The sequence below is a fragment of the Salvelinus fontinalis genome, chromosome 22, assembly GCF_029448725.1.
Source record: "Salvelinus fontinalis isolate EN_2023a chromosome 22, ASM2944872v1, whole genome shotgun sequence".
NCBI lineage: Eukaryota > Metazoa > Chordata > Actinopteri > Salmoniformes > Salmonidae > Salvelinus > Salvelinus fontinalis.
The window spans coordinates 3,941,072-3,968,328 of NC_074686.1; the positions used below are offsets into that span (position 1 = coordinate 3,941,072).

The 27,257-nt window shown below is 42.7% G+C and overlaps 1 protein-coding gene across 1 annotated transcript; it reads left to right on the forward strand.

Moving 5' to 3' along the window:
• Window positions 1-27,257, forward strand: ints8 (integrator complex subunit 8). The gene is made up of 27 exons (XM_055875938.1): window positions 1-133; window positions 1,318-1,453; window positions 1,609-1,783; window positions 1,937-2,077; window positions 2,186-2,257; window positions 2,357-2,408; window positions 2,519-2,701; window positions 4,470-4,577; window positions 4,748-4,900; window positions 15,795-15,895; window positions 16,118-16,259; window positions 16,420-16,490; window positions 16,685-16,860; window positions 20,142-20,272; window positions 20,396-20,506; window positions 20,798-21,002; window positions 22,600-22,721; window positions 22,993-23,177; window positions 23,378-23,471; window positions 23,558-23,619; window positions 23,801-23,919; window positions 26,083-26,186; window positions 26,353-26,403; window positions 26,516-26,589; window positions 26,703-26,767; window positions 26,860-26,903; window positions 27,069-27,257. Exons 2-27 carry the CDS (start codon window positions 1,324-1,326, stop codon window positions 27,183-27,185), a joined length of 2,988 nt encoding a protein of 995 aa, XP_055731913.1. The 5' UTR covers window positions 1-133; window positions 1,318-1,323; the 3' UTR covers window positions 27,186-27,257.

Here is a 27,257-nt window from a genome sequence, read left to right on the forward strand (position 1 = left end):
TCCGGATATGACGTCAGAGATGTTTATTGAGCAAAGCAAATCATTAGAAAGCATCTTGGAGTAAGCTAGCTAACGTTAGGTGTCAAAACATTAAACCTTTCTGAATATTCTTACAATTGCAAACTCAAAAAAGGTAAACTGTCATGCATTTACATTTGCCAGCTTGATAATATTAGGGAGACCCACCTAGCTAGCATCAACTGCTAGCTGCTAACATTAGTTTAGATAGCTAGCTAACTTTTGTTTGCTTGATTGTGCACCTCATCAGATGTTTTTCTCTTTAGCTTAATTTCTTTAGGATTTTGATATTTGTATAACTTAAGTTAGACTGGTTTTGGATTTACTATTTAATATCCATTGGAAATTTGGTTACTTAGCTACTAGGTGGTATTTTGGAAAAGGGAGCTTGCCGGGTTGGTAGCTCTGGGTCCAGTGATTCCACTAGATAGCACAGCCACAATCAATTTGTCTATATCGTAAATATTTATGAAAACATTTGTTTTTAAGTTGAGGTTGGGTGTAAGGTTATATTGTCGTTAGGTTTCAAATCAGATTTTAAATAGAGAAATTGTAGAAACAGGCGGGGTTTATGACTTTGTGGATGTGTTAAGTATCTGGTCCAGGGTGTAGTGAACGAACGCGACCAGAACTACAGGGTTCAGGTTGCAAAACTTTCGAATTCCCTGCATTTCCCGAAATCCCGTTTGCGATCAAAAGGGAACTACCATTTCTGGCAAACCAGTGAATTTATTTTAAATTGGGATCAATTCCATTATAATTTAGGAGATTAGTTAATTGCAACTTCAATTCAATATGAAATTGCAATTTCTTGTTGCTTATTGAGGATTTTTTTCAGTGCTTTGAGGTGAAATTTCTAACAAGCATTGTTAGCTTCTTAAAAATGTAAATGTAAGTATCATGTAACCTTGCTCTCCAGAAGCCAAGGAACTATTCTATCTTATCCCCAGGGTTCTCAGGTGTAAGTATTGCCCACAGCTGGGACCATGGGGACTACAATCCAGACACTCTGTTTTAACATTTAGAAATGTTAATAAACTCTCTTGCGATATGGTTTTGGAAACATAAAATCCTCTACTTTCACATCACATAAAAATTATTTCACAAATGCAAAACATACAGTTACTGTACACTGTTGTAACCGGTTTAACAGTTGCAGCCAACAGTATTTTTTTTTAGTTACAACACTTTTCTGGCATCCTTCCATTATACAGATCCCCCCTGGATGGGGTGCCTTCGTGAATAGAATTGACATCTATGAAAAGCCTAAGTGTAACCAAGACTGTGTGACACTGACAGGTGGAGATGAGTGCAGAGGCGGTAGACCGTGTGGCTGTGAGCGGCAGCCGGCCAAGCACTCCTCCTCAGACCTCCTGGTTCGAGTTTCTCCTGGATGAGATGCTGCTGGAGAACCACCTCCAGAAGTCCTATCCAGGTCTGCAGAGAGAAAGAGAGAGAATCCTCTCTGAATATTGGTCCAGATCTGATTGGCATAACCATATTGGTAGCAGTGATTGAACTTAGACATGAGTGGACTCAAACTCGACTGGTTTGTTTGATTGAAAACGTATATATGTTTCCTTCCTTCAGATCCTGTTCCAGTGCAGCTTGTCATCCAGTTCCTTGAACAAGCGGCCAAGCCCTCTGTGAATGAGCAGAACCAAGTCCAGCCTCCTGCAGACAACCGCAGGAACCGCACTTTGAAGCTGTTGGCTCTTAAAGTAGCAGCATACTTGAAGTGGGATCTAGATGTATTGGAGAAAGGGTGAGTGTGATGTAGAAACGTTTGCAGTGACTCTTTTTATTTGAGAATTTGTTGTTATTCCATTACCCTGAAAAGCTCGAACAGTCATGTGGATTTTGTTCGTTTTTATGTAGGTGTTTCATATTGAATTGACACATCCTTTTACCCCTCCAGCTTGACTATTCCTGTGCTGAACATGCTGCTGAATGAGCTGCTGTGTGTGAGTAAGGTTCCACCCGGAGTGAAACATGTTGACCTGGATCTGTCCACCTTGCCTCCCACCACTGCCATGGCTGTCATCATCTACAACCGCTGGTGAGAATGGGTACTGCAGAGGAGGGTTGATTGTGCTGTATAATAGACCACCAGGTTGACCAAATTCTGTCATTCCTAATAATTGTATCCATATTTTGTCTCTCGAAGGGCCATACGAACCATTGTGTTAAGTAGTTTTCCAGAAAAACAGACAAAACCCGGGCCTCATCAGATGAACATGTAGGTTCTCCTTCTGCTTTCGGAACTAAATTGGTATTGCTGTAAGTATGACAGGATTTTTCAGTACAGCATTACATCTCTTTTCCATGTTGTCTATAGGTTGAATGTTGTGCAGCAGGAAAAAGAGTTGACTGAAAATATCCTGAGCGTGGTGAGTCTGCTATTTTCCTCAGGACACATTAGACAACGGAACACCATTTTAAAACATGAGTGAATGACCTGAGGGATTACATGGTGCTGTGTCACTGTCTCTTATTGCAGCTGAAAGAGCAGGCAGCGGACTCTATCATGGTGTTGGAGGGATCTCTTGGTCTGAAGAAGGACTTCTACATCCACACCCTGAGGACTCTGGACCTGCTGGCTGCCGACCCCAGTACTGCTAACGGAGAAACGGAGTCCTCCACAGCAGGCCTTAGGATCAGTGCTGATGAGCTGCACTGTCAGGTGGGTAGACTCACAGAGACTATTAAATTACCATATTATATACAGTACCACATCGGCTGCGGAGAGCGTGATCACAGTCTTCCGGAACAGCTTGTGCTCTTATGCATGTTTGTGGTATTTGCCTCGAAGCGAGCATAGAAGTCGTTTAGCTCATCTGGTTCGCTCGTGTCACTGGGTAGCTGTCGGCTGTGCTTCCCTTTGTAGTCTGTAATGGTTTGCAACCCCTGCCACATCTGACTAGCGTCAGAGACGGTGTAGTTCGATTCGATCTTAGTCTTGTATTGACGCTATGCCTGTTTGGTGGTTCGTCGGAGGGCATATTGGGATTTCTTATAAGCTTCCGGGTTAGCGTCCCACTCCTTGAAAGCGGCAGCTCTACCCTTTAGCTCAGTGCGCATGTTGCCTGTAATCCATGGCTTCTGGTTCGGGTATGTACGTACGGTCACATCTCTGTGTGTGGAGTAAAGGTGGTCCAGAGTTGTTTTTTTCTCCCTCTGGTTGCACATTTAACATGCTGATAGAAATTTGGTAAAACAGATGTAAGTTTCCCTGCATTAATGTCCCCGGCTACTAGGAGCGCCGCCTCTGGGTGAGCGTTTTCCTGTTTGCTTATGGCAGAATACAGCTCATTCAATGCTGTCTTAGTGCCAACCTCAGTCTGTGGTGGCATGTAAACAGCTACGAAAAATACAGATTATAACTCTCTAGGTAGATAGTGTGGTCTACAGCTTATCATGATATACTCAACCTCAGGCGAGCAATAACTCGAGACTTCCTTAGATATCATGCACCAGCTGTTATTTAAAAAATAAATAGCCAGACGCCGCTCTTCTATCCTGCCGGTACAGGGCATAACCAACCAGCTGTATGTTGATAATGTTGTCGTTCAGCCACGACTCTGTGAAGCATAAGATATTACAGTTTTGAATGTCCCGTTGGTAGTTTAATCTTCCGCGTAGGTCATTGATTTTATTCTCCAAAGATTGCACGTTTGCTAGCAGAATGGAAGGAAGTGGAGGTTTATTAGATCACCTACAAATTCTCAGAAGACAGCCTGCCCTCTGGCCCCTTTTTCTCCGCCGCCTCTTCACCCAAATCAATGGAATCTGGGCCTTTTTCCGAGAAAGCGGTATATCATTCACGTTGGGCTCGTCAGACTCGTTAAAGGAAAAAAAGGATTCTGCCAGTCTGTGATGAGTAATCATGATGTCTAGAAGTTTTTTTCAGTAATAAGAGACAGTAGCGGCAACAATATGTACAAAATAAGTTACGAACAACGCAAATAAACAAAACAAAAACGCAATCGGTTGGGGACACTTAAAACGTCAGCCTTCTCCAGCGCCATTGCATTCCAGGTTGAAGCTGGTTGAGAGAATGCCAAGAGTGTGCAGAGCTGTCATCAAGGCAAAGTGTGGCTACTTTAAAGAATCTCAAGTATAATATATTTTGATTTGTTTAATACTTTTTTGGTTACTACATGATTCCATATGTGTTATTTGATAGTTTTGATTTATTCACTATTATTCTAAAAAAACTCACTATTACTATAAATTAGTAAACAAAGAAAAACCCTTGAATGAGTAGGTGTCCAAACTTTTGACTGGTACTGTATATAATTATTGTTTAATATATGTCCTATTAAAGTTCTATATGTCATTATATGGGTAGACTACTCTAGATAGAAGATTATCCTATTGGATGCGTTATGGCCAGAGAGAACGGCTCACAGAGCTCAAGCTCTTGGTAAACAACGTCTTGTGTTCTACAGGTGCATTATGATTTGGGAGGTATTTTTTTTCAACAAGGCTGCTCAGACCAACTGGCATATGAGAAGGCTAGAGAGCATTTTCAACAAACACGAGAGTTGCTGTTGAAGGTACAGTATTGAGCTGTAGATGTTGATATATTTTGCTTTGGTCGTTTCATGGCCTCTTGCACTAAAATATATTCAAAAACATATAATTTGGTCTGACTTTGATTCAATTTGATATGAGTTTTTGTGTGAATGATGTTCATCACTGTAGCTCTGCTGTTCTTGTATTGCAGTTTGACTTGACGCTTCACGTTCACCTGGATGAGAAGCGCCTTGCTGGGTACTGGAACGCCTGCAGGGCCCTGACTGGAGCCTTGGACCCCAGTGACACCCAGCTAAACCCCTACGGACAGATCAACAGCCTCATCAGAACTCGCAACTACCAGGTCAGTCAGCCTGAGAACATAATGCAACAAGTTAGCACCAATGTAGACTGTGCCTTGCTGATGATAGTATAAAAATGTTCTCCTGCGGTATAGTCATTATGTAAGGAACTGAAAGCCACACAAACAATCAGTAATTTTGTGAACAATTATTTATTCGTTTTTCTTGCATGTCCTAGACAATTACCGTTTCACGATATTAATATGTACAGTTCATTGGGGGGAAACAATCACAAACTTAACAACACCATACAAATTAAAAAGAACAAAACAAAATAGATTTAAAGACGAATAGTTTTCTGTTTTTCCAAATTAAAACGGCCTGTTAAAATGCAATTCTCAAAGGCTACCAACCCAGAGCCACATAGCATTGCCCTGCTCCCTGCTCTTCTTTTTTCCTATCTCACATTGTTGTGAAATGGAGCTCTCGCAAGTGGGAGCATGTGACCATTTACCAAAGTTTTGGGCTTGGCCCCACGCTGTCTGGCAGTGGATGTCCAAGTACATAAGGCACTGTGATGCCGACACGTTGGTAAATACCCAATAAATTACTGGGAGTTTATATATGGAGCGTGCGACTCTTATTTTGATACTTTATAGTTTATTCACCGTTTAGTCAGCACCTCCAAACAAAATAATTTTTCTGGGTGTATGCCAGCTCATGTTTTTTTTATTTTATAAGTACATAAGCAACCATCTGCAAAGGGCAATACCCGGTTCAAAAACACTGCTGTTGATGCCGCCTCTCTTGACAAGATCATGTATTGCTACGGCTACAACCCAGCAGGAGGCGGGATGGGCAAACGGGTAGGTACCTGCCAAGAATGCCATTTTAAAACACTAACAACATGAACCCAAAGAGACTTTACCGGTACACAGCTCCGAAAGGTCCTTCTCCCAGATCTCCATAACAGGTAGATGTTTTATATTACGAGTCACTAGCCTATCATATGGAGAGCACGGCATTCTAGCTTTCCTTGGACATGAAAGCGGTTTCAGTAAAGAGTGAGAGCTTGGTTTGGTGTCCCATGGTACACCAGAGGTTTTCAACACTGTACGGAATTTGAGATAAAAAAAAATAAAAAAAACAGGAAGAACCAGCGAGAGTGACTTTCGGAACTTGAAAGGAACAAATCCCTTGCAGGTTGAAGATGCACTTTAAAACAAGAATATCTTGCTTAGACCACAGAGGGAATGTAAACTGCATAATGCCAGATACGATAAAATTGTTATTCCAAATAGGAGAACTTGTGAATATTGCAAGTTGTGCCAAGATAATTATTGATTTGGTACCAAACAGTCAAATGTATTTTTGTTATAATAGATCCCATAAAATATTAGGCTTTTTTTGTTGCTTTATCTCAGAAGAAGGAAGGTCCTGAGTTGTAATTGGGTGAGACTTGGCCTCCTCTATTGTCCACCAAGGCACATCTGATGACTCATGCCAAATAGTCAATGACCTCATCTGATATGCCCAATAGTAGAGTTTGTAGTTTGGTAAAGAGAGCCCTCTAAACTTGGGCATTGTAAGGTGGAGGGACTAAATCTAGGACGTTTCCCATTCCAAATGAAATTTCTCACCACGATATCTATGTCCTTAAAGAATTAAGTTGGGGAAGGAAGAGGAAGCATTGAAAACAGGAAATTCATATGGGGTGGACATTCATTTTAATAACCTAAACTCTCCCATAAAGAGTAACATAAAGTGGAGACCATCTACTCACAATTATTATTTTCAATGTTGCATCAAAATTTTCCTTAACCATGGGTTGCAAATTAGGTCAAATTTTTATGCCCATGTATGTAAATAACTTATTTTCTAAAGTGAGTGGTAAAGAGGGTAAATTAACTTGTTTAGAGGCATTAAGATCAACTTGGACCAGTTAATTTTATAGCCAGAGAAAGAACCAAATTCTTTAGAGGTCAAGTACGTGTGGTATAGAATTGGAGATATTGGACAAATACAGTAAGGTGTCATCAGCATACAGGGAGATATGGTGGACTGTTTCTTTGATTTTAATAGGTAAAATTGTAATATTTTGCCTGATGGCTTGGGCTAGCAGTTCTAATGACAAGGAAACTCTGAGGTATATAGATCGGAATAAAACGTAAATGTGTGATTTAATTTGGGAGGGATAGAAATAGTAAATGTGTGATTTAATTTGGGCGGGATAGAAATAGAGTTCACCTTTTTATTGTTCCTAATGACATCAATAGATGACAAATGTTCAAGTTTGCTTCAATTCATTTCCAAGTGCCTACTCGGTCTATCCGCATTCTCATAGTCATTCTGTCTCGCTTTCAAGTGAATAAATTCAGCCCTAGAACTAGTCACCATCTTAGGCTCAGTTTTAAATGCGGTGGGTTCTCTCTGCACATCTTCAGTGTAGTTAGACTTTTGCATCAACTCTAGACAGGCTATTTCTCTCTCTAATTAAGAATCAGAAGGTTGCTTTTTAAAAATTCTGTGATGAAAAAGTACATATTCCTAATGCAGCACTTTGTTACTTCTCTTAATGTACTGTATGTGGGTCTACCCCTGGTTGTGCATTGACCTGTAAGAAATGATTAATGCCAGCCAAAATTGTGTTTAAGAATTCCCTATCCCGTAAAAGAAAAACATGAATCCCTTAACCTGTGACTTCTCAAATGAATAAGTCAATAATGGAGAATGGTAAGATAACAGCATAGGTAAAATATCTGCATGGGATATACAGTACATTTCAGAAAGACGGAGTCTGTAGTCTCTAGTACTAGGATTTCTTAGGTGCCAGGCATCCACAATGTTCAAGTCATCTAAAGAGCTCTTCAAATAATTTGAAGGTGCCCGGTGTGCCAAGATATTAGCACTGGTGGTATCAATAGTAGGATCTAGAGTCAAATTAAAATGGTCACTGAGTCTGGGAAGTCTAACAATTTAAGCTTCAGGTCTTCAAAAAGGAATGAACAAAAGCCTTTGGTGCATACATGGAGGACTAACCTAATTTAGTGGCATTAATAGTAAGAGGCATAACAATACTGACGTTAAGTGTCTCCACCAGACACCCCCACCTTCATATTAAGTTTCCTCTTAATTACAATTATAACACACTTTGTTTTCCTTGGGGCACAAAAGTAGGCTATTATCGACTAACCTGTACCACAGCACATTGACCTGGTACCTGTATACCCTGTACATAGCCTCGTTATTGTTATTTTTTTAACTTTTAATTTATCTAGTTAATATTTTCTTAGCTGCATTGATGGTTAAGGGCTTGTAAATAAGCATTTCACGGTAATGTCTACATCTGTTATATTCGGCGCATGTGAGAACTTTCAAAAGAATTGTTCTTATAAAATTTGTTCTGAAATCTATTGATATCAGTGGGAAGTAGGAATGCAAAATCTGTATTTTTTTTGTACGTCGTAAGTACTCAACACTTAATTCTCTTGATAGGGGTGTTTGAAAAAAAATTGCGCCGAATATTGTTTAGACCCTTCACAGAACAGCGTAAACTTGTTCTAACCAGAATAGAAAAAGTGGGAGGTCCTGGTGCACAACTGAGCAAGAGAACAAGTACATTAAAATGTTTAGTTTGAGAAACAGACGCCTCATCAACTCTCCACTGTTGATGTTGAGACTGGTGTTTAGTGGGTACTATTTAATGAAGCTGCCAGTTGAGGACTTGTGAGGTGTCTGTTTTTCCAACTAGACACTCTAATGTGCTTGTCCTCTTGTGCACCGGGGCCTCCCACTCTTCTTTCTATTTTGGTTAGAGCCAGTTTGCGATGTCCTGTGAAGGGAGTAGTACACAGCGTTGTACGAGATCTTCAGTTTCTTGGCAATTTCTCACATGGAATAGCCTTCATTTCTCTGAACAAGAATAGACTGACGAGTTTCAGAAGAAAGGTTTTTGTTTGTGGCCATTTTGAGCCTGTAATCGAACCCACAAATGCTGATGCTAGTGTTTAAAATAAACATAACCAACAGAAAAAAAACAAAATAGAAAAGGCCAGTAGGCTGAGAGATCGTCAGCTGGTAGACCTGAGTTGGGAGTCCCTTGGATGCTGACACAATATGGGGACGCCAAGCAAACCTTATATTTAAAATAAAAAGCTTATTGTGTTCTTCTCTATCAGATAAACATACAGTGCATTCGGAAATTATTCAGACACCTTCCCTTTTTCCACATTTTGTTATGTTACAACCTTATTATAAAATGGATGGGATACATGTTTTCCTCATCAATCTACACACAATACCCCATAATGACAAAGCGAAAACAGGTTTAGACATTTTTGCAGTATTACAAATAAAAAACAAAAATAAATGTATTTACATAAGTATTCAGACCCTTTGCTATGAGACTTCAAATTGAGCTCAGGTGCGTCCTGTTTACATTGACAATCCTTGAAATGTTTCTAAAACTTGATAGGAGGCCACCTGTGGTCGGTTAAATCGATTGGACATGATTTAGAAAGGCACACACCTGTCTACATATGGTCCCACAGTTGACAGTGCATGTCAGGGCAACAACCAAGCCATGAGGTCAAAGGAATTGTCCGTAGAGCGCCGAGACAGGATTGTGCCAAGGCAGCATTGAAGGTCCCCAAGAACACAGTGGCCTCCATCATTCTTAAATGGAAAAAGTTTGGAACGATCAACACTACCTAGAGCTGGCCGCCCGCCAAACTGAGCATTTGGGGGAGAAGGGCCTTGGTCAGGGAGGTGACCAAGAAACCGATGATCACTCTGACAGAGCTCCAGAGTTCCTCTGTGGAGATGGTTGTCTTTCTGAAAGGTTCTCCCATCTCTGCAGCACTACCCATCAGGCCTTTATGGTAGAGTGGCTAGACAAAAGACACATGACAGCCCACTTGGAGTTTGCCAAACAGCACCTAAAGGACCTGACCATGAGAAACAAGATTCTCTGGTCTGATGAAACCAAGATTAAACTCTTTGACCTGAATGCCAAGCGTCACGTCTGGAGGAAACCTGGCACCATCCCTATGGTGAAGCATGTTGGTGGCACAATCATGCTGTGGGGATGTTTTTCAGCAGCAGGGACTGGGAGACAAGTCACGATTGAGGGAAAGATGAATGGGGGAAAGTACAGAGGTATCCTTGATGATAACCTGCTCCAGAGCGTTCAGGACCTCAGACTGGGGCGAAGGTTCACCTTCCAACAGGACAACGACCCTAAGCACACAGCCAAGACAACGCAGGAGTGGCTTCGGGACAACACAGGAGTGGCCCGGACTTGAACCCAATCAAATTTCTGGAGAGACCTGAAAATAGCTGAGGCAACAGTCACCATCCAACCTGACAGAGCTTGAGAAGGTCTGCAGAGAAGAATGGGAGGAACTCCCCAAATACAGTTGTGCCAAGCTTGTAGCGTCATACCCAAGAAGTCTCGACGCTGTAATCGCTGCCTAAGGTGCTTCAACAAAGTACTTTATTATTTTTCTTCATGAGGTGTTGTGTGTAGATTGAGGGGGGGGGGGAACAATTTAATCAATTTTAGAATACAGGCTGCAATGTAACAAAATGTGGAAAAGGTCAAGGGGTCTGAATACTTTCCTGAATGCACTGTAAGTTCACTGCAGAGGGAAAATGCTAAAGTCAAAGTATAAACGAGCCTGAACCAGTCAAGACTTAAGGATGTTGGGGGAGGGTGTGAAGATAACTTGTGAAAAAGGGAGGGGGAAACAAAGGTGACAGCCCATACAAATAGTTTGGCATGGCTTAGGGCCCACAAAATTAACATAATGCCCACTCAAATAAATTTACATTTACATTTTAGTCATTTAGCAGACGCTCTTATCCAGAGCGACTTACAGTAGAGTGCATACATTTTATTACATATATATATATTTTTTTTACATTACATTTCATTACATTTTACATACTGAGACAAGGATATCCCTACCGGCCAAACCCTCCCTAACCCGGACGACGCTATGCCAATTGTGCGTCGCCCCACGAACCTCCCGGTTGCGGCCGGTTTCGACAGAGCCTGGGCGCGAACCCAACCCAGCCTGGGCGCGAACCCAGAGACTCTGGTGGCGCAGCTAGCACTGCGATGCAGTGCCCTAGACCACTGCGCCACCCGGGAGGCATTCTTATCGACAATGACAATCGACAATGACATTCTCGATAACACGAGGTGGTTAATCCATACATGTACATAACTAAATGTATGGAGAAACATTGTGGGAGGAATAAACCTCCATTAATGATCCTCATTAATATTGTACGTCAGTCATTGTATAAGGTATATACTGGGAGACAAACTAAATCTCTGGGAGTTAAAGTATGTCCCAATTTAAAATGTTTTTCATACACTACCGGTGAAAAGTTTTAGAACACCTACTCATTCAAGGGTGTTTCTTTATTTTTACTATTTTCTACATTGTATAATAGTATTGAAGACATCAAAACTATGAAATAACACATATAGTAACCAAAAAAGTGTTAAACAAATCAAATGTATATTTTTGATAACAGCTTTGCACAATCTTGGCATTCATGAGGTAGTCAACTGGAATGCATTTCAATTAACAGGTGTGCCTTGTTAATTTGTGGATTTTCTTTCCTTAACCTGTCTAGGATCAGCGTGGCGCTAGCGGCACCCCCCCCCCCCCACTGAAAAACCAGTGCCGCGAAATTCCAAAAAAATATTTTTTTTAAATATTTAACTTTCACACATTAAAGTCCAATACAGCTAATGAAAGACAGAGATCTTGTGAATCCAGTCAACATGTCCGATTTTTAAAATGTTTTACAGGGAAGACACAATATGTAAAGATGTACGTCTATTACCTAAAAACACATTAGCATAATCCACCATCTTTTATTTGTCCACCAACACCAGTAGCCATCACCAATTCGGCTAAACTAAGATATTTATAGCCCCTAACCAACAAAAAAACTCATTAGATGACAGTCTGATAACATATTTATGGTATGGGATAGGTTTTGTTAGAAAAAAGTGCATATTTCAGGTAGATGGCATAGGTTACAATTGCACCCACCGTCACAAATGGAATAGAAAAACTACTTAGAGCAACGTGTTTACCTACTTACTAATCATCAAACATTTCGTAAAAATACACAGCATACACGAATCGAAAGACACAGATCCTGTGAATACAGACAATATTTCAGATTTTCTAAGTGTCTTACAGCGAAAACACAATAAATCGTTATATTAGCATAGCACATAGCACATAGCAGCCCAGCATTGATTCTAGCCAAAGTGAGCGATAAAAGTCAACATCGCCAAAAGATATTAATTTTTTCACTAACCACCTTAGAATTCTTCCGATGACACTCCTGTAACATCATATTACACAATCCATATAGAGTTTGATCGAAAACGTTTATATTTAGCCACCAAAATCATGGTTAGACAATGTGAAATGTAGCTCAGCTGGTCAGAAAATGTCCTTGCGCCACTTAGACAGTGATCTACTCTTATACATATACATAAACATATACATATACATACTCATAAACGTGACTAAAAAATATAGGGTGGACAGGGATTGATAGACAATTTAATTCTTAATACAATTGCGGAATTACATTTTTTAATTTATCCTTACTTTTCAATACAGTTTGCGCCAAGCGAAGCTACGTCAAAAAACATGGCGTCCTAAGCCACTAAAATTTTTCGACAGAAACACGATTTATCATAATAAAAATGTCCTACCTTGAGCTGTTCTTCCATCAGTATCTTGGGCAAAGGATCCTTTCTTGGGAGTAATCGTCTTTTGGTGGAAAGCTGTCCTCTTGCCATGTGGAAATGCCAACTGCGTTCGGGATGAACTGAAAAGCGTGCCCAGCTATTCACATCGTTTCAAAAATACATGTCCCAAAATCGCACTAAACGGATATAAATTGCTATAAAACGCTTTAAATTAACTACCTTATGATGTTTTTAACTCCTATAACGAGTGAAAAGATGACCGGAGAAATATAACAGGCTAAACTAACGCTTGGAACAGGAGCGGGTCGGAGTCCTCCACGCGCGTTACGCACCAAGAAAAGACTTGCTAGCTACAGGGTTTTTTCATTTGTAGTGCCTGTGAACGCGCAATCGACCCCATTGGAATCGTCATCACGTAAAGGCATCCAGGGGAAGACGTAAGAAGTGTCCGTATAGTCATAGCAATAACAGTGCCCTTTTAACTGACTTCAGAACAGTGGCCAACATTTCTGAAATTTGATTCCATGTCAGGGAAATTGCTGTAGAATGGGCTCTGTTCCACTTAGAGACAAAATTTCGACTCCTATAGAAACTATAGACTGTCTTCTATCCAATAATAATAATAATATGCATATTTTACGATCAAGGATTTTGTGGGAAGCTGTTTCAAAAATTACCCAATTAGCATAAATAGTCTCAACAGCGCCCCCATCCTCAACAGGTTTTAATGCGTTTTAGCCAATCAGTTGTAATAAGGTAGGGGTGGTATACAGAAGATAGCCCTATTTGATAAAAGACCAAGTCCATATTATGGCAAGAACAGCTCAAAGAATAAAAGAGAAACGACTGTCCATTACTTTAAGACATGAAGGGCAGTCAATATGGAACATTTCAAGAACTTTTAAAGTTTCTTCAAGTGCAGTCGCAAACACCAAGCGCTATGATGAAACTGTCTCATGAGGACCGCCACAGGAATGGAAGACCCAGCGTTACCTCTGCTGCAGAGGATAAGTTCATTGGAGTTACCAGCCTCAGATATTGCAGCCCAAATAAATGCTTCAGAGTTCAAGTAACAGACATATCTCAACATCAACTGTTCAGAGGAGACTGTGTGAATCAGACCTTCATGGTCGAATTGCTGCAAAGAAACTACTAAAAAACACCAATAAGAAGAAGAGACTTGCTTGGGCCAAGAAACACGAGCAATGGACATTAGACCAGTGGAAATTTGTCCTTTTGGTCTGATGAGTCCAAATTTGAAATTTTTGGTTCCAACCACCGTGTCTTTGTGAGATGCGGTGTGGGTGAACGGATGATCTCCGCAAGATTCCCACCATAAAGAATGGAGGAGGATGTGTGATGGTGTGGGGGGGTGCTTTGCTGGTGACACTGTCTGTGATTTATTTAGAATTCAAGACACACTTAACCAGCATAGTTACCACAGCATTCTGCAGCAATACGCCATCCCATCTGGTTTGGGATTAGTGGGACTATCATTTATTTTTCAACAGGACAATGACCTAACACACCTCCAAGCTGTGTAAGGGCTATTTGACCAAGAAGGAGAGTGATGGAGTGCTGCATCAGATGACCTGGCCTCCAACTTTAACCAAATTGAGATTGTTTGGGATGAGTCGGACCGCAGAGTGAAGGAAAAGCAGCCAAGAAGTGCTCAGCATATGTGGGAATTCCTTCAAGACTGTTGGAAAAGCATTCCAGATGCAGCTGGTTTTAGTATTTGGTATTTTATTAGGATCCCCATTAGCTGTTGCAAAAGCAGCAGCTACTCTTCCTGGGGTCCACACAAAACATGAAACATAATACAGAATGACATAATACAGAACATCAATACACAAGAACAGCTCAATGACAGAACTACATTAAAAAAAGGCACATGTAGCCTACATATCAATGCATACACACAAACTATCTAGGTCAAATAGGCTAGAGAATGCCAAGTGTGCAAAGTTGTCAAGGCAAAGGGTGGCCGTTTTGAAGAATCTCAAATATAAAATATATTGTCATTTGTTTTAGCACTTTTGGTTAATACATGATTCAATGTGTTATTTCATAGTTTGTCTTCACTATTATTCTACAATGTAGAAAATAGTGAAAATAAAGAAACCCTTGAATGAGCAGGTGTTTTTAACCTTTTGACCGGTAGTATCTATCTAATCTATAGAAGGGAACCATGGGAGCGCTAAGCAGAACTCATGATTATTACAGTTTCCTGTTTTCTATTGCTCGTTCATGTACAATGAGGACTGTCAATGCTTTCTGAAGGCTATGCAGGACTTTCTGAGCCTCATCAGGAGTGTCGAATATCAATTTGTTGTGGGACACTTTAAGCTTAGCAGGATACAGTAGAAAGTTCGGTATAGCTCTTTCTCAGGCTTTGCATGAGCGACCCAGCTGCTTTGTATGCATCCATGAAGGCATTTTTGTAGGTATAGCGGAGCATCCTGAAGATCAATGCTCTCGGTTGGTTGTTACCGCCTGGTTTTAGTTCAGCGTCGGTGCGCGTTCCAGCTCAATCACCCCACGGGATAACAGTCTGGGGAGCCACAGGCGTAAGGATGAGCTGCATGAATAATCTTCCATCTCGGCTAAATGATTCCTAATCCCATAGGAGTTATCTGCGTAGTTACTGATTTCATCAGTGCTGTGTTTACATTGTATTGTCTGTGTGGGATGATTTTGTTGCGACCAGCCTAGTTTACCTTTTGTGTTCCTCAGTCTGAAGTTGGATGAATTTCATCTTGAATAATTCCATGTTTGTGAAGATGGAATTGACTGTGACACTGGTAGATATCATATCAGTGTGCATTTCAAGTAAAGAGTATTTTTAGATCACCACGCTGTCCCGGAATAAGGAAGAGTTGAGATAAAACTGACTCATCCATGCCGGGAAGTTGTGTGCCTGTAGCCCCAAACACAGAAAGTATTTAGTGGGGAACGCCTTCTGCAAGCGACATCCTCTTATTTTCTTGATTTGTAGACTTGGTAGTCAGGTCCAACATATCGAGGTTTCTCTTAGCCGGTGTTTCAGTGTTCATCCTTGTTCGTGATTAGTTAAGAGATGGTCAAAAGTACGATAGAAATGGCATTTTTAAAAGTTTGCACCAGCGTGAGCAAAACTCCTATGCCACTATCTTGCTCAGTAACCGGAAGTCCTTGAAGTAATTGAAGGCTCTTCTTTTCCTCAGGCTCTTGTAGAGGCTTTCATCAAAGACAATGTGTCCCTCAGCTTGCCCAACCACCTCAGACAGTCTGTTCTGAGGGAGTTTTTGCACAAAGTCCAGCAAGGGTGAGAACACTTGGTGGTTAAAGTATTCAACCCAGAATTAAAATGGTATCTTTGACATGTACTATACACCACTTCACTGTTTTAGGTGTGAATATTTTTCTTAGAACCAAATATATTAAAATGAGGCACATCAGACTTGATTGCATGCAAGCAATCCCAGCTTTAAGACGTTTAAATGCTTGCCGGTGTTATGTTAATGCTCTGTTTACATGATGTACACAGGGAGAGGGGCCTGGACGAAGTGTGTCACAAGCTTTGTGTGTGCAACGCTGTTCGCGACGCCCTGCAAGGGGAGGTCCTCAGTGTGCGTTTTCAGCAGCTGCTCCACAAGCCAAGGAAACATGTGGTGGACTTTATGCTAGAGGTAGAACTACAAACTCATAGCCTGATTTAAACCACAATAAATGCTGTGCTCACCATTGTTTCAGTCTGGTTTAACCAGGCTAACAAACCCACTCTTCTCAATGAAAACTTCATTCCTATCTATAAACACTAATCTACATTCAAGCTGTTTCCTCTTACAGGTATGCACAAGGTCTTTAGACAAGGACCGTTCATCAGAGACCTCCAAGAGGAAGATGGTTATTTTTCTAAAGTGCGTAGGATTGAGTCGATTAACTTAGATGAGGCATTTTGTAAGCTTGTAATAACTGCAGATTTAATGTGTTGGTGTAGCTTGTTGATGGTGAGCAGTATGCCAAATGCTGATACCTGTCCTGACATTTGATGCTTCCCAATCATAGACATGTATTAATATCTTCATACATCATTGTCCCCACTCCCATACAGAACCCTGTGTGAGAGCTTGGCCGAGCCCCACCTGGTGTTCGTGGTGACCGCCCACAAGCTGTTCACGGAGCTGCTGAAGGAGGAGGATAGGAAGATCCTGGTGGAGCAGATGAGGAAGAGGTCAGCCACGGTCAACCTCTGTGCCAAGCCTCTGCCCTCCTTCTATGACATCCCAGGTATGCTGCTAAACTCAGCAAAAAAAGAAACGTCCTCACTGTCAACTGCGTTTATTTTCAGCGAACTTAACATGTGTAAATATTTGTATGAACATAACAAGATTCAACAACTGAGACATGAACTCAACAAGTTCCACAGACATGTGACTAACAGAAATGGAATGTGTCCCTGAACAAAGGGGGGGGGGGTCAAAATCAAAAGTAAGTCAGTATCTGGTGTGGCAGCCAGCTGCATTAAGTACTGCAGTGCATCTCCTCCTTATGAACTGCACCAGATTTGCCAGTTCTTGCTGTGAGATATTACCTCACTCTTCCACCAAGGCACCTGCAAGTTCCCGGACATTTCTGGGGGGAATGGCCCTAACCCTAACCCTCACCCTCCGATCCAACAGGTCCCAGACACGTGAGATCCGGGCTCTTCGCTGGCCATGGCAGAACACTGACATTCCTGTATTGCAGGAAATCATGCACAGAACAAGCAGTATGGCTAGTGGCATTGTCATGCTGGAGGGTCATGTCAGGATGAGCCTGCAGGAAGGGTACCACATGAGGGAGGAGGATGTCTTTACTGTAAGGCACAGCGTTGAGATTGCCTGCAATGACAACAAGCTCAGTCCGATGATGCTGTGACACACCGCCCCAGACCATCACAGACCCTCCACCGCCAAACCGATCCCGCTTCAGAGTACAGGCCTCTCTCAGCCCTCTCGGTCAGATTCGATAAACTCGAATCCGACCGTCACCCCTAGTGAGTCAGGAACCGCGACTCGTCAGTGAAGAGCACTTTTTGCCAGTCCTGTCTGGTCCAGCGACGGTGGGTTTGTGCCCATAGGCGACGTTGTTGCCGGTGATGTCTGGTGAGGACCTGCCTTACAACAGGCCTACAAGCCCTCAGTCCAGCCTCTCTCAGCCTATTGCGGACAGTCTGAGCACGGATGGAGGGATTGTGCGTTCCTGGTGTAACTCGGGCAGTTGTTGTTGCCATCCTATACCTGTCCAGCAGGTGTGATGTTCGGATGTACCAATCCTGTGCCGGTGTTACACGTGGTCTGCCACTGCGAGGACGATCAGCTGTCCGTCCTGTCTCCCTGTAGCGCTGTCTTAGGCGTCTCACAGTACGAACATTATAATTTATTGCCCTGGCCACATCTGCAGTCCTCATGCCTCCTTGCAGCATGCCTATGGCACGTTCACACAGATGAGGAGGGACCCTGGGCATCTTTCTTTTGGTGTTTTTCAGTCAGTAGAAAGGCCTCGTTAGTGTCCTAAGTTTTCATAACTGTGACCTTAATTGCCTACTGTCGTAAGCTGGTAGTGTCGTAACGACCGTTCCACAGGTGCATGTTCATTAATTGTTTATGGTTCATTGAACAAGCATGGTAAACATTGTTTAAACCCTTGACAATGAAGATCTGGGAAGTTATTTGGATTTTTACGAATTACAGTTGAATTCGGAAGTTTACATTCACCTTAACCAAATACATTTAAACTCAGTTTTTCACAATTCCTGACATTTAATCATCCTAGTAAAAATTCCCTGTCTTAGGTCAGTTAGGATCACCACTTTATTTTTAAAATGTGAAATGTAAGAATAATAGTAGAGTGATTTATTTCAGCTTTTATTTCTTTCATCACATTCCCAGTGGGTCAGAAGTTTACATACACTCAATTAATATTTGGTTGCATTGCCTTTAAATTCTTTAACTTGGGTCAAACGTTTCGGGTAGCCTTCCACAAGCTTCCCACAATAAGTTTGGGTGAATTTTGGCCCATTCCTCCTGACACAGCTGGTGTAACTGAGTCAGGTTTGTAGGACTCCTTGCTCGCACATGCTTTTTCAGTTCTGCCCACAAATTGTCTATAGGATTGAGGTCAGGGCTTTGTGATGGCCACTCCAATACCTTGACTTTGTTGTTCTTAAGCCATTTTACCACAACTTTAGAAGTATGCTTGGGGTCATTGTCCATTTGGAAGACCCATTTGCGACCAAGCTTTAACTTCCTGACTGATGTCTTGAGATGTTGCTTCAATATATCCACATAATGCCATCTATTTTGTGAAGTGCACCAGTCCCTCCTGCAGCAAAGCACCCCCACCACATGATGCTTCCACCCCGTGCTTCAAGGTTGGGATGGTGTTCTTCGGCTTGCAAGCCTCCCCCTTATTCCTCCAAACATAACGATGGTCATTATGGCCAAACAGTTCTATTTTTGTTTCATCAGACCAGGGGACATTTCTCCCAAAGTACGATCTTTGTTCTCATGTGCAGTTGCAAAACGTACTCTGGCTTTTTTATGGTGGTTTTGGAGCAGTGGCTTCTTCCTCCTTCCTTGCTCCTTTCAGGTTATGTCGATATAGGACTCGTTTTACTGTGGTATAGATACTAGTTTTATTTTGATATAGATACTTTTGTACCTGTTTCCTCCAGCATCTTCACAAGGTTCTTTGCTGTTGTTCTGGGATTGAGTTGCACTTTTCGCACCAAAGTACGTTCATCTCTAGGAGACAAAATGCATCTCCTTCCTGAGAGGTATGACGGCTGCGTGGTCCCTATACTTGTGTACTAAGAACCAGACTTCTTGGCTGATTTCGTTTGATTTTCCCATGATGTCAAGCGAAGAGGCACTGAGTTGAAGGCCTTGAAATACATCCACAGGTACACCTCCAATTGACTCAAATGATGTCAATTACCTTATCAGAAGCTTCTAATGCCATGACATAGTGTTCTGGAATTTTCCAAGCTGTTTAAAGGCACGGTCAACTTAGTGTATGTAACTTCTGACCCACTGGAATTGTGATTAAGTGAATGCACAAAGTAGATGTCCTAACCCGACTTGCCAAACTATAGTTTCTTAACAAGAAATTTGTGGAGTGGTTTAAAAATGAATTTTAATGGCTCCAACCTAATTGTATGTAAACTTCCATCTTCAACTGTATCTTTGAAAGACGGTACTGAAGAGGGACGTTTCTTTTTTTTGTAGAGTTTATATTAGCACTGCTGTCTGGCTAAACACAGGTGCCACACAACATCACTTCGGCAAGTATTCAGAGCTCTGTATGGCAGGGGTGGAGGAGTAGGGGCCAGTATGTGGTTTCTTAGGTAATTTAGTAGATTACTTATTTATCATACCTCTTGTCTGTCTTGCATGGAAAGTTTGCCCTCTTGTTAATCTAAAGCTCCCATCAAGGAGTGATGCAGTCTTCTTTCCCACGCATTATGTTATGGATGTGCATATCCCTCTGATCCTGTGCTTGTCCTTCTGTTCCCTGTTGCTCCCCAGCTGCGGCCAGTGTCAACATTGGACAGCTGGAGCAGCAGCTCATCCTCTGCCTGGACGCCCGCCGCATCCGGCAGATCCTAATTGAGCTGCACAGCATGGCCGAACGACCCTTCTGGCGGGTTAACAACAAGGTCAGGGTTGAAAGGTCACTACAGCTGGACACAGACTGCTTCTACAGCACCTATTATTTTGAATGTTAGCAGGGATGTTGTTCGAAGGATACTTACCTGAAACGTTATTCCTTGTACCTACAGTGGGAAGTTCCTCCAGATTACATCAATGTGATACTCAACATCAAAGACAACCTGACCAAGGATCTGGTGTATATCCTCATGGCCAAAGGGCTACACTGCATCACTGTAAAGGTCTATCCCTTTCAAATTCTCTGTTAAAATCATGAGAATTATGGAATATGAAGTTCATGGGTCAACACAATGTTACTGTTGGTTGATAGAAGATGGGATGTATTCCTTGTCAACAAACCTTGATTTTGTAATACTTGTAGGTCCGGTTTCCCAGGCACAGATTAGGCCTAACCCTGGTCTAAGAAATGCTTTCTTCGTTTTAGTCCAGGAATATGCTTAATCTGTCTGGGGAAACCAGCCCATAAAGATTTTAGGTTGATCTCAACCTTTGTAATGTTGTTGGTATCCCAGGACTTTGCCCACACGCGTCAGCTCTTCTCAGCCTGTCTGGAGCTGGTGACGGAGTTCTCTCCTAAGCTAAGGCAGGTGATGCTGAACGAGATGCTGCTTCTGGAGGTGCGGGCCCATGAGACCGGGGTGGCTGAGGGTAGCAATGTCAGACCCCCACCCGACCTGGTCAGCAGGGTGCGAGGCTACCTGGAGATGAGGATACATGGTAGGTGAATGGAGAAACGGTCACTTTACTCGTGAAACGTTCAAGGCAAAAATAATGAAGCACATGGAATTGAACGTTTGATTTCAGGCCTCTGGCCCTCAGCATTTTGCCATATCAGTGTCCTATAATGTACAGTTGTGGCAACATATATTGGCACCCTTGCACTTTTCTTAACTAAATCCCTATTTCTTCTGAAATAAATTGAAATAATTTCAACATTGTAGAACCAATTTTGTTTAAATAAACTTCAGTTTAGAATTTTAATTTTAAAAATTAAGACAAATGGCATTGGTAGAATTATTGGCACCCTAGAGCTAGTACTTGTTCACACAGCTTTTGGCTGTTCACAAATGCTTCCTGTAGCCATCAATGAGCTCTTTGCAGAAGACTGCTCGAATTCTTCAATGTTTGAGGGGGTGCCCTACACCAACTGCTTTTTTCAGCTTTCACCATGGGTTATAGATGTGATTCATTCTTCGCTGGCCAATCCAGAACAGTCCAATGTTTGTTCTTGAACCATTCCGGGGTGCATTTGATGTGTGTTGGGTTGTTGTCCTGCTGGAATTCCCACAACCTTCAACAGAGACACAGGTTTTGGATCCTGGGTTGAACATTGCATCTGCTGATTTCATGATGTCTTGCACACATTCAAGTCATTCAGTACCAGAGACAGAAAAGCAACCTGGGTCTCCATTGAAAGTTGTGAGTCTTCAAGCAGGACAACGACCCCAAACACACACCAAAAAGCACCCAGGAAAGGTTGAAGACGAGATGCTGGACTGTTAAGTGGCCACTGACGTGTCCAGCGCTGAATCGCATCCAAAACCTATGGTGAGGGCCGGGCAAGTGGCGCTGCATCGCAGTGTTGCCGCGTCACTACAGCCTGCGGTTCAATCCCAGGCTGTGTTATTACCGGCCGTGACTGGGTGTCCCATAGGGCGGCGCACAATTGGCCTAGCGTCGTCCGGGTTTGGCCGGTGGGCTTTACATGGCTCATCGCGCTTTAGCGACTCCTTGTGGCGGCCCGGGCGCCTGCAGGCTAACTTCGGTCGTCAGATGAACAGTGTTTCCTCCAACACATCTGTGCAGCTGGCTTCCGGGTTAAGCGAGCGGGTTTTAAGAAGCGCGGTTTGGCGGGTCATGTTTCGACCTTCGCCTCTCCCGAGCCCATTGGGGAGTTGCAGCGATGAGACAAGATAGTAATCACGAAATTGGGGAGAAAAGGGGCATTTACAAAAATAAATGGGGATCTCAAAACTGCAGTCGGTGTAGGGCCACCCCTCAAACATTGAAGAATTAGAGTAGTTTGCTTCTAAAAGAGGGCCAAATTGCCAGTAAGAGCAACAATCTCATTGATGGTTACAAGAAGCGTTTTGCTGCAGTTACCTTGGCAAAAGGCTGTGTGACCGAGCTCTGGGGTGCCAATAATTTTGCCCGTGCCCGTTCTAAACTAAAGTTTACAAAAACTGCTTCTACAATGTTGGAAATTTGACACATTTGTATTTTTCTTAAATAAGGAATTAAGAAAAGGGTGCCAATATATTTGGCCAAAACTCTATGACTGCATAAGGTCCCTGTGTGGTTCTTGCCATTCCAGATCTCCCTCTGCGACAGATAGTAGGGGAGGAGTGTGTGGCCTTCATGTTGAACTGGAGGGAGAATGAATACCTGACTCTGCAAGTGCCCCAGCAGCTGGTCATGAACAACCCCTACATCAAGGTACAGGCCTCTCAAAGACTGCACGACACCTCACTTTCTATCTGAAGAGGATATAAGATGTGTTTTATCATCAGTGTTCTGTGACTGAACCGTATCATAAATACATTTGTGACGCACACAACTACCACACTGGTTATTGCTTTGTGATATTGAGAAGTGTTCAATGTTACTTGTGTGCCAGTTAAGTTGTATTGTGTTCTGCCAATTGTGGTCTGTTGATAGACTCAAATCCTTTGCTCTACACCTGTGGCACACCTTTTGACCCCAATAGCTGGGTCAGCTCCTGGCCTCCACCTGTAAGGAGCTCCCGGGTCCTAAAGAGAGCCGGCGTACAGCCAAAGAGTTGTGGGAGGTGGTAGTCCAGATCTGCAGTGTGTCCAACCAGCACAAGAGAAACAGCGACGGACGTGTCAGCCTCATCAAACAGAGAGAGTCCAGTATGGGCATCCTGCAAAGGTAAACGGGCCGGTAGTCGTAGTTGGTCAATTACCAAATAAGAATGGATGAAATAAACATGATTACACTCAGGTTAACTACTGTTTTATAACTACAGGTTTCTTCACCTGGCTTAGTCCTCATCGGTTTATACTGAAAATTGAGGCAGACATCAATGTGCTAAGTCGCCTTCTTGCTGACGTTTCCCATATTATTTTTAGGAGCCGATTCATCACATTCGTCAAGAAGCTTCGGGAACCACTGGTGCTGACCACCCTCATCTCACTTTTCGTGAGGTTTCATAGCATAGTCCGGGTAGGTTTGGCCACCTTCCGCACACTGGTGCAGGCTATAACGAAACATGTTCTCTCATGGTTGAACAAATGTGCATCTCTCTACAGGATGATATTGTCAATGAAGTGACAGCAGAACACCTTGCCATTTGGCCATCAACCCTGGCAAAGTATGAACACCCGTTTGCTTCTATATGGCTACAGAATGTGGTCCTATTTTCCGTTGAGTTCCATTTTTGAGTTTCTAGAAGATAGCGTCTTCTCACAGTAGGAGTTTATGAAGACTATTTGCTTTGCTACTCACCCGACAATAAGGCTATTTTACTGTCTTCGATAATGTTTGTCTTCTAGCATGCAGGCTGTGGATGTGGAGGCGGTGGCTGTGACGGTTAAAGAGCTCGTGACCTACGCCCTTACACTGAACCCCAACAACCAGTCCTGGCTCATCACGCAGGCCGACATCTACTTTGGTAAGCAGCACTCAAATGGTGGTAGGGAACCTTGCCAGGGGGTGTATGTATCAAGTGTCTGAGTAGTGCTGATCTGGAATCGGATCCCCTTTGTTCATGGGATCTAATTCATTGTGATCTAGAAGGCAAAACTGGCCCTAGATCAGCCCTCCTACTCCGAGTCACTTGATATACACTGAGTGCACAAAACATTATGAGCAACTGCTCTATCCATGGCAGACTGACCAGGTGAATCCATGATATCTTATTGATGTCACTTGTTAAATGTACTTCAATCAGTGTAGAGAGACAGGTTAAAGAAGGATTTTTAAGCCTTGAGACAATTGTGACATGGATTGTGTATGTGCTATTCAGAGGGTGAATGGGCAAGACAAAAGATGTGTGCCTTTGAACAGGGTATGGTAGTAGGTGCCAGTACTGCAACGCTGCTGGGTTTTTGACGCTCAACAGTTTCCCATGTGTATACACAAATGTCCACCACCCTGTGGGAAGCATTGGGGTCAACATGGGCCAGCATCCCTGTGGAATGCTTTCGACACCTTGTAGAGTCAATGCCCAGACGAATTGAGGCTGTTCTGAGGTCAGAAAGGTTGGAGAGGGCTGCAACTCAATAGTAGGAAGACGTTCTTAATGTTTTGTACACTATATATACACAATGCGTTCGGAAAGTATTCAGACACCTTGACTTCATATTTAGCTACGTTACAGCCGTAATCTAAAATTGATTAAATCATTTTTTCCCCTCAATCTGCCCATAATGACAAAGCGAAAACAGGTATTTAGACATTTTGGCAAATATATAATAAATAGAAATAGACCCTCTGATATGAGCCTCAATTGAGCTCAGGTGCATCCATTGATCATCCTTGAGATGTTTCGACAACTTGATTGGAGTCCACCTGTGGTAAATTCAATTGATTGGACATGATTTGGAAAGGCACACACCTGTCTATATAAGGTCCCACAGTTGACAGTGCATGTCAGAGCCAAAGACAGGATTGTGTCGGAGCACAGATCTGGGGAAGGGTACCAAAACATTTCTGCAGCATTGAAGGTCCCCAAGAACACAGTGGCCATCAAGACTCTTCCTAGAGCTGGCTGCCCGGCCAAAATGAATAATCGGGGGAGAAGGGCCTCGGTCAGGGAGGTGACCAAGAACCCGATGGTCACTCTGACAGAGCTCCAGAGTTCCTCTGTGGAGATGGGAGAACCTTCCAGAAGGACAACCATCTCTGCAGCATTCCACCAATCAGGCCTTTATGGTAGAGTGGCCAGATGGAAGCAACTCCTCAGTAAAAGGCACATGACAGCCCGCTTGGAGTTTGCCAAAAGGCACCTAAAGGACTCAGACGATGAGAAACAAGATTCTCTGGTCTGATGAAACCAAGATTGGCCTGAATGCTAAGCGTTACGTCTGGAGGAAACCTGGTACCATCCCTACGGTGAAGCATGGTGGTGGCAGAATCATGCTATGGGGATGTTTTTCAGCGGAAGGGAGACAAGTCAGGATCAAGGGGAAAAATAAACGGAGCAAAGTACAGAGAGATCCTTGATGAAAACCTGCTCCAGAGCACTCAGGACCTCAGACTGGGGCAAAGGTTCACCTTCCAACAGGACAACGACCCTAAGCAGATAACTAAGACAACGCAGGAATGGCTTCGGAACAAGTCTCTGAATGTCCTTGAGTGGCCCAGCTAGAACATCTCTGGAGAGACCTGAAAATAGCTGTGCAGCGACGCTCCCCATCCAACCTGACAGCTTTAGAGGATCTGCAGAGAAGAATGGGATCAACTCCCCAAAGACAGCTGTGCCAAGCTTGTAGTGTCATACCCAAGAGGACTTAAAGGCTGTAATCGCTGACAAAGGTGCTTCAACAAAGTACTGAGTAAAGGGTCTGAATACATATGAAATATTTCAGTAGTTATGTTATAAATTAGCAACACCTTCTTAAAACCAGTTTTTATTTTGTCATTATGGGGAATTGTGTGTAGAATGAGGGGGGGGAGGGGGCAATTTTAGAATAAGGCTGTAATGTAACAAAATGTGGAAAAAGTCAAGGGGTCTGACATATTTTCCGAATGCACTGTACAGACCCTAGAACAAGTTTAGTGGGTAGCTAGTTGTCACAGTCAAGTAATGTCCTTCTCTATTTTGTCTCCGCAGTGACCAACCAGTACTCTGCAGCGTTGCATTTCTACCTCCAGGCTGGGGCAGTGTGCTCTGACTTCTTTACCAAGGCTGTGGCTCCTGATGTCTACACTGACCAGGTAGCGAAACAGTCTGGTGTTTTCAAATGGAACTCAAAGGGCTCTGGTCAAAAGTAGTGCATTATATAGGGAATAGAGTGCCATTTGGCACGCAGACTTGGTGTTTTCTTGTTTAAACACCCAAGATCACTGGATTAGTCGTGACGCTGATCTTTTTTCTTTGCAGGTCCTAAAGAGAATGATCAAGTGTTGTTCGATGCTGAACTGTCACACACAGGTCAGACTTCCTTCCAGAACGTTTATAATGCTTCTTATTCAGTACGCTGAGATTTGCACTTTGTAAATGCTACATGGTTGAAGGTTATGATCATGTTGTCTTGCTGATTTAGGTTGCAGTTCTGTGCCAGTTTCTAAGGGAGGTGGACTACATGACAGCGTTCAAAGCTCTTCAAGAACAGAACAGGTATGACAATTTTTATCGGGAGGGCGGGCCTTGTACACCCAGGCAACGAGATGGGATTTGGAAGGATGGCCCTGTGACTCATATAGGCCTATTTGTTCCATCTTATCATTTAGTCACGATGCCATGGATTCGTTCTATGACTACATCTGGGACGTCACCATCCTTGAATATCTCACACGTATCCTTTAATCTTTAGTTATTTACTTAGGCATTATTTTAACAGGCAAGTTTTTAAAACAATATTTACCCCTTGACTGTGCATGCGTGTAGACATCCACCATAAAAGGGGTGAGAGCGAGAAGAGACAAATTGCTGTAAGTAGAATCTATTTCCATTGAATACCTTGATTCGCTATGGCTTGTCTCCGTCGACAGTCATGTGTCTTTTGGAGAGCCTAGAAGCCCAATCGACTTAACCTTAGGGCTGGTTTCCCGTACAGATTAATCTTAATCCTGGACTAAAACAGACTCTCTCCTCAGATCAAGGCGATTGGACAGACTGAGCTGAATGCCAGTAACCCCGAGGAAGTTCTGCAGCTGGCTGCACAGAAGAGAAAGAAGAAATTCCTGCAAGCTATGGCCAAACTGTACTTTTAGATAAAACCGGGCCACCAAACATGTGGGAGAATTTTTTTCAAATAAATAATTAAGTTCATATTTTGTACTCAA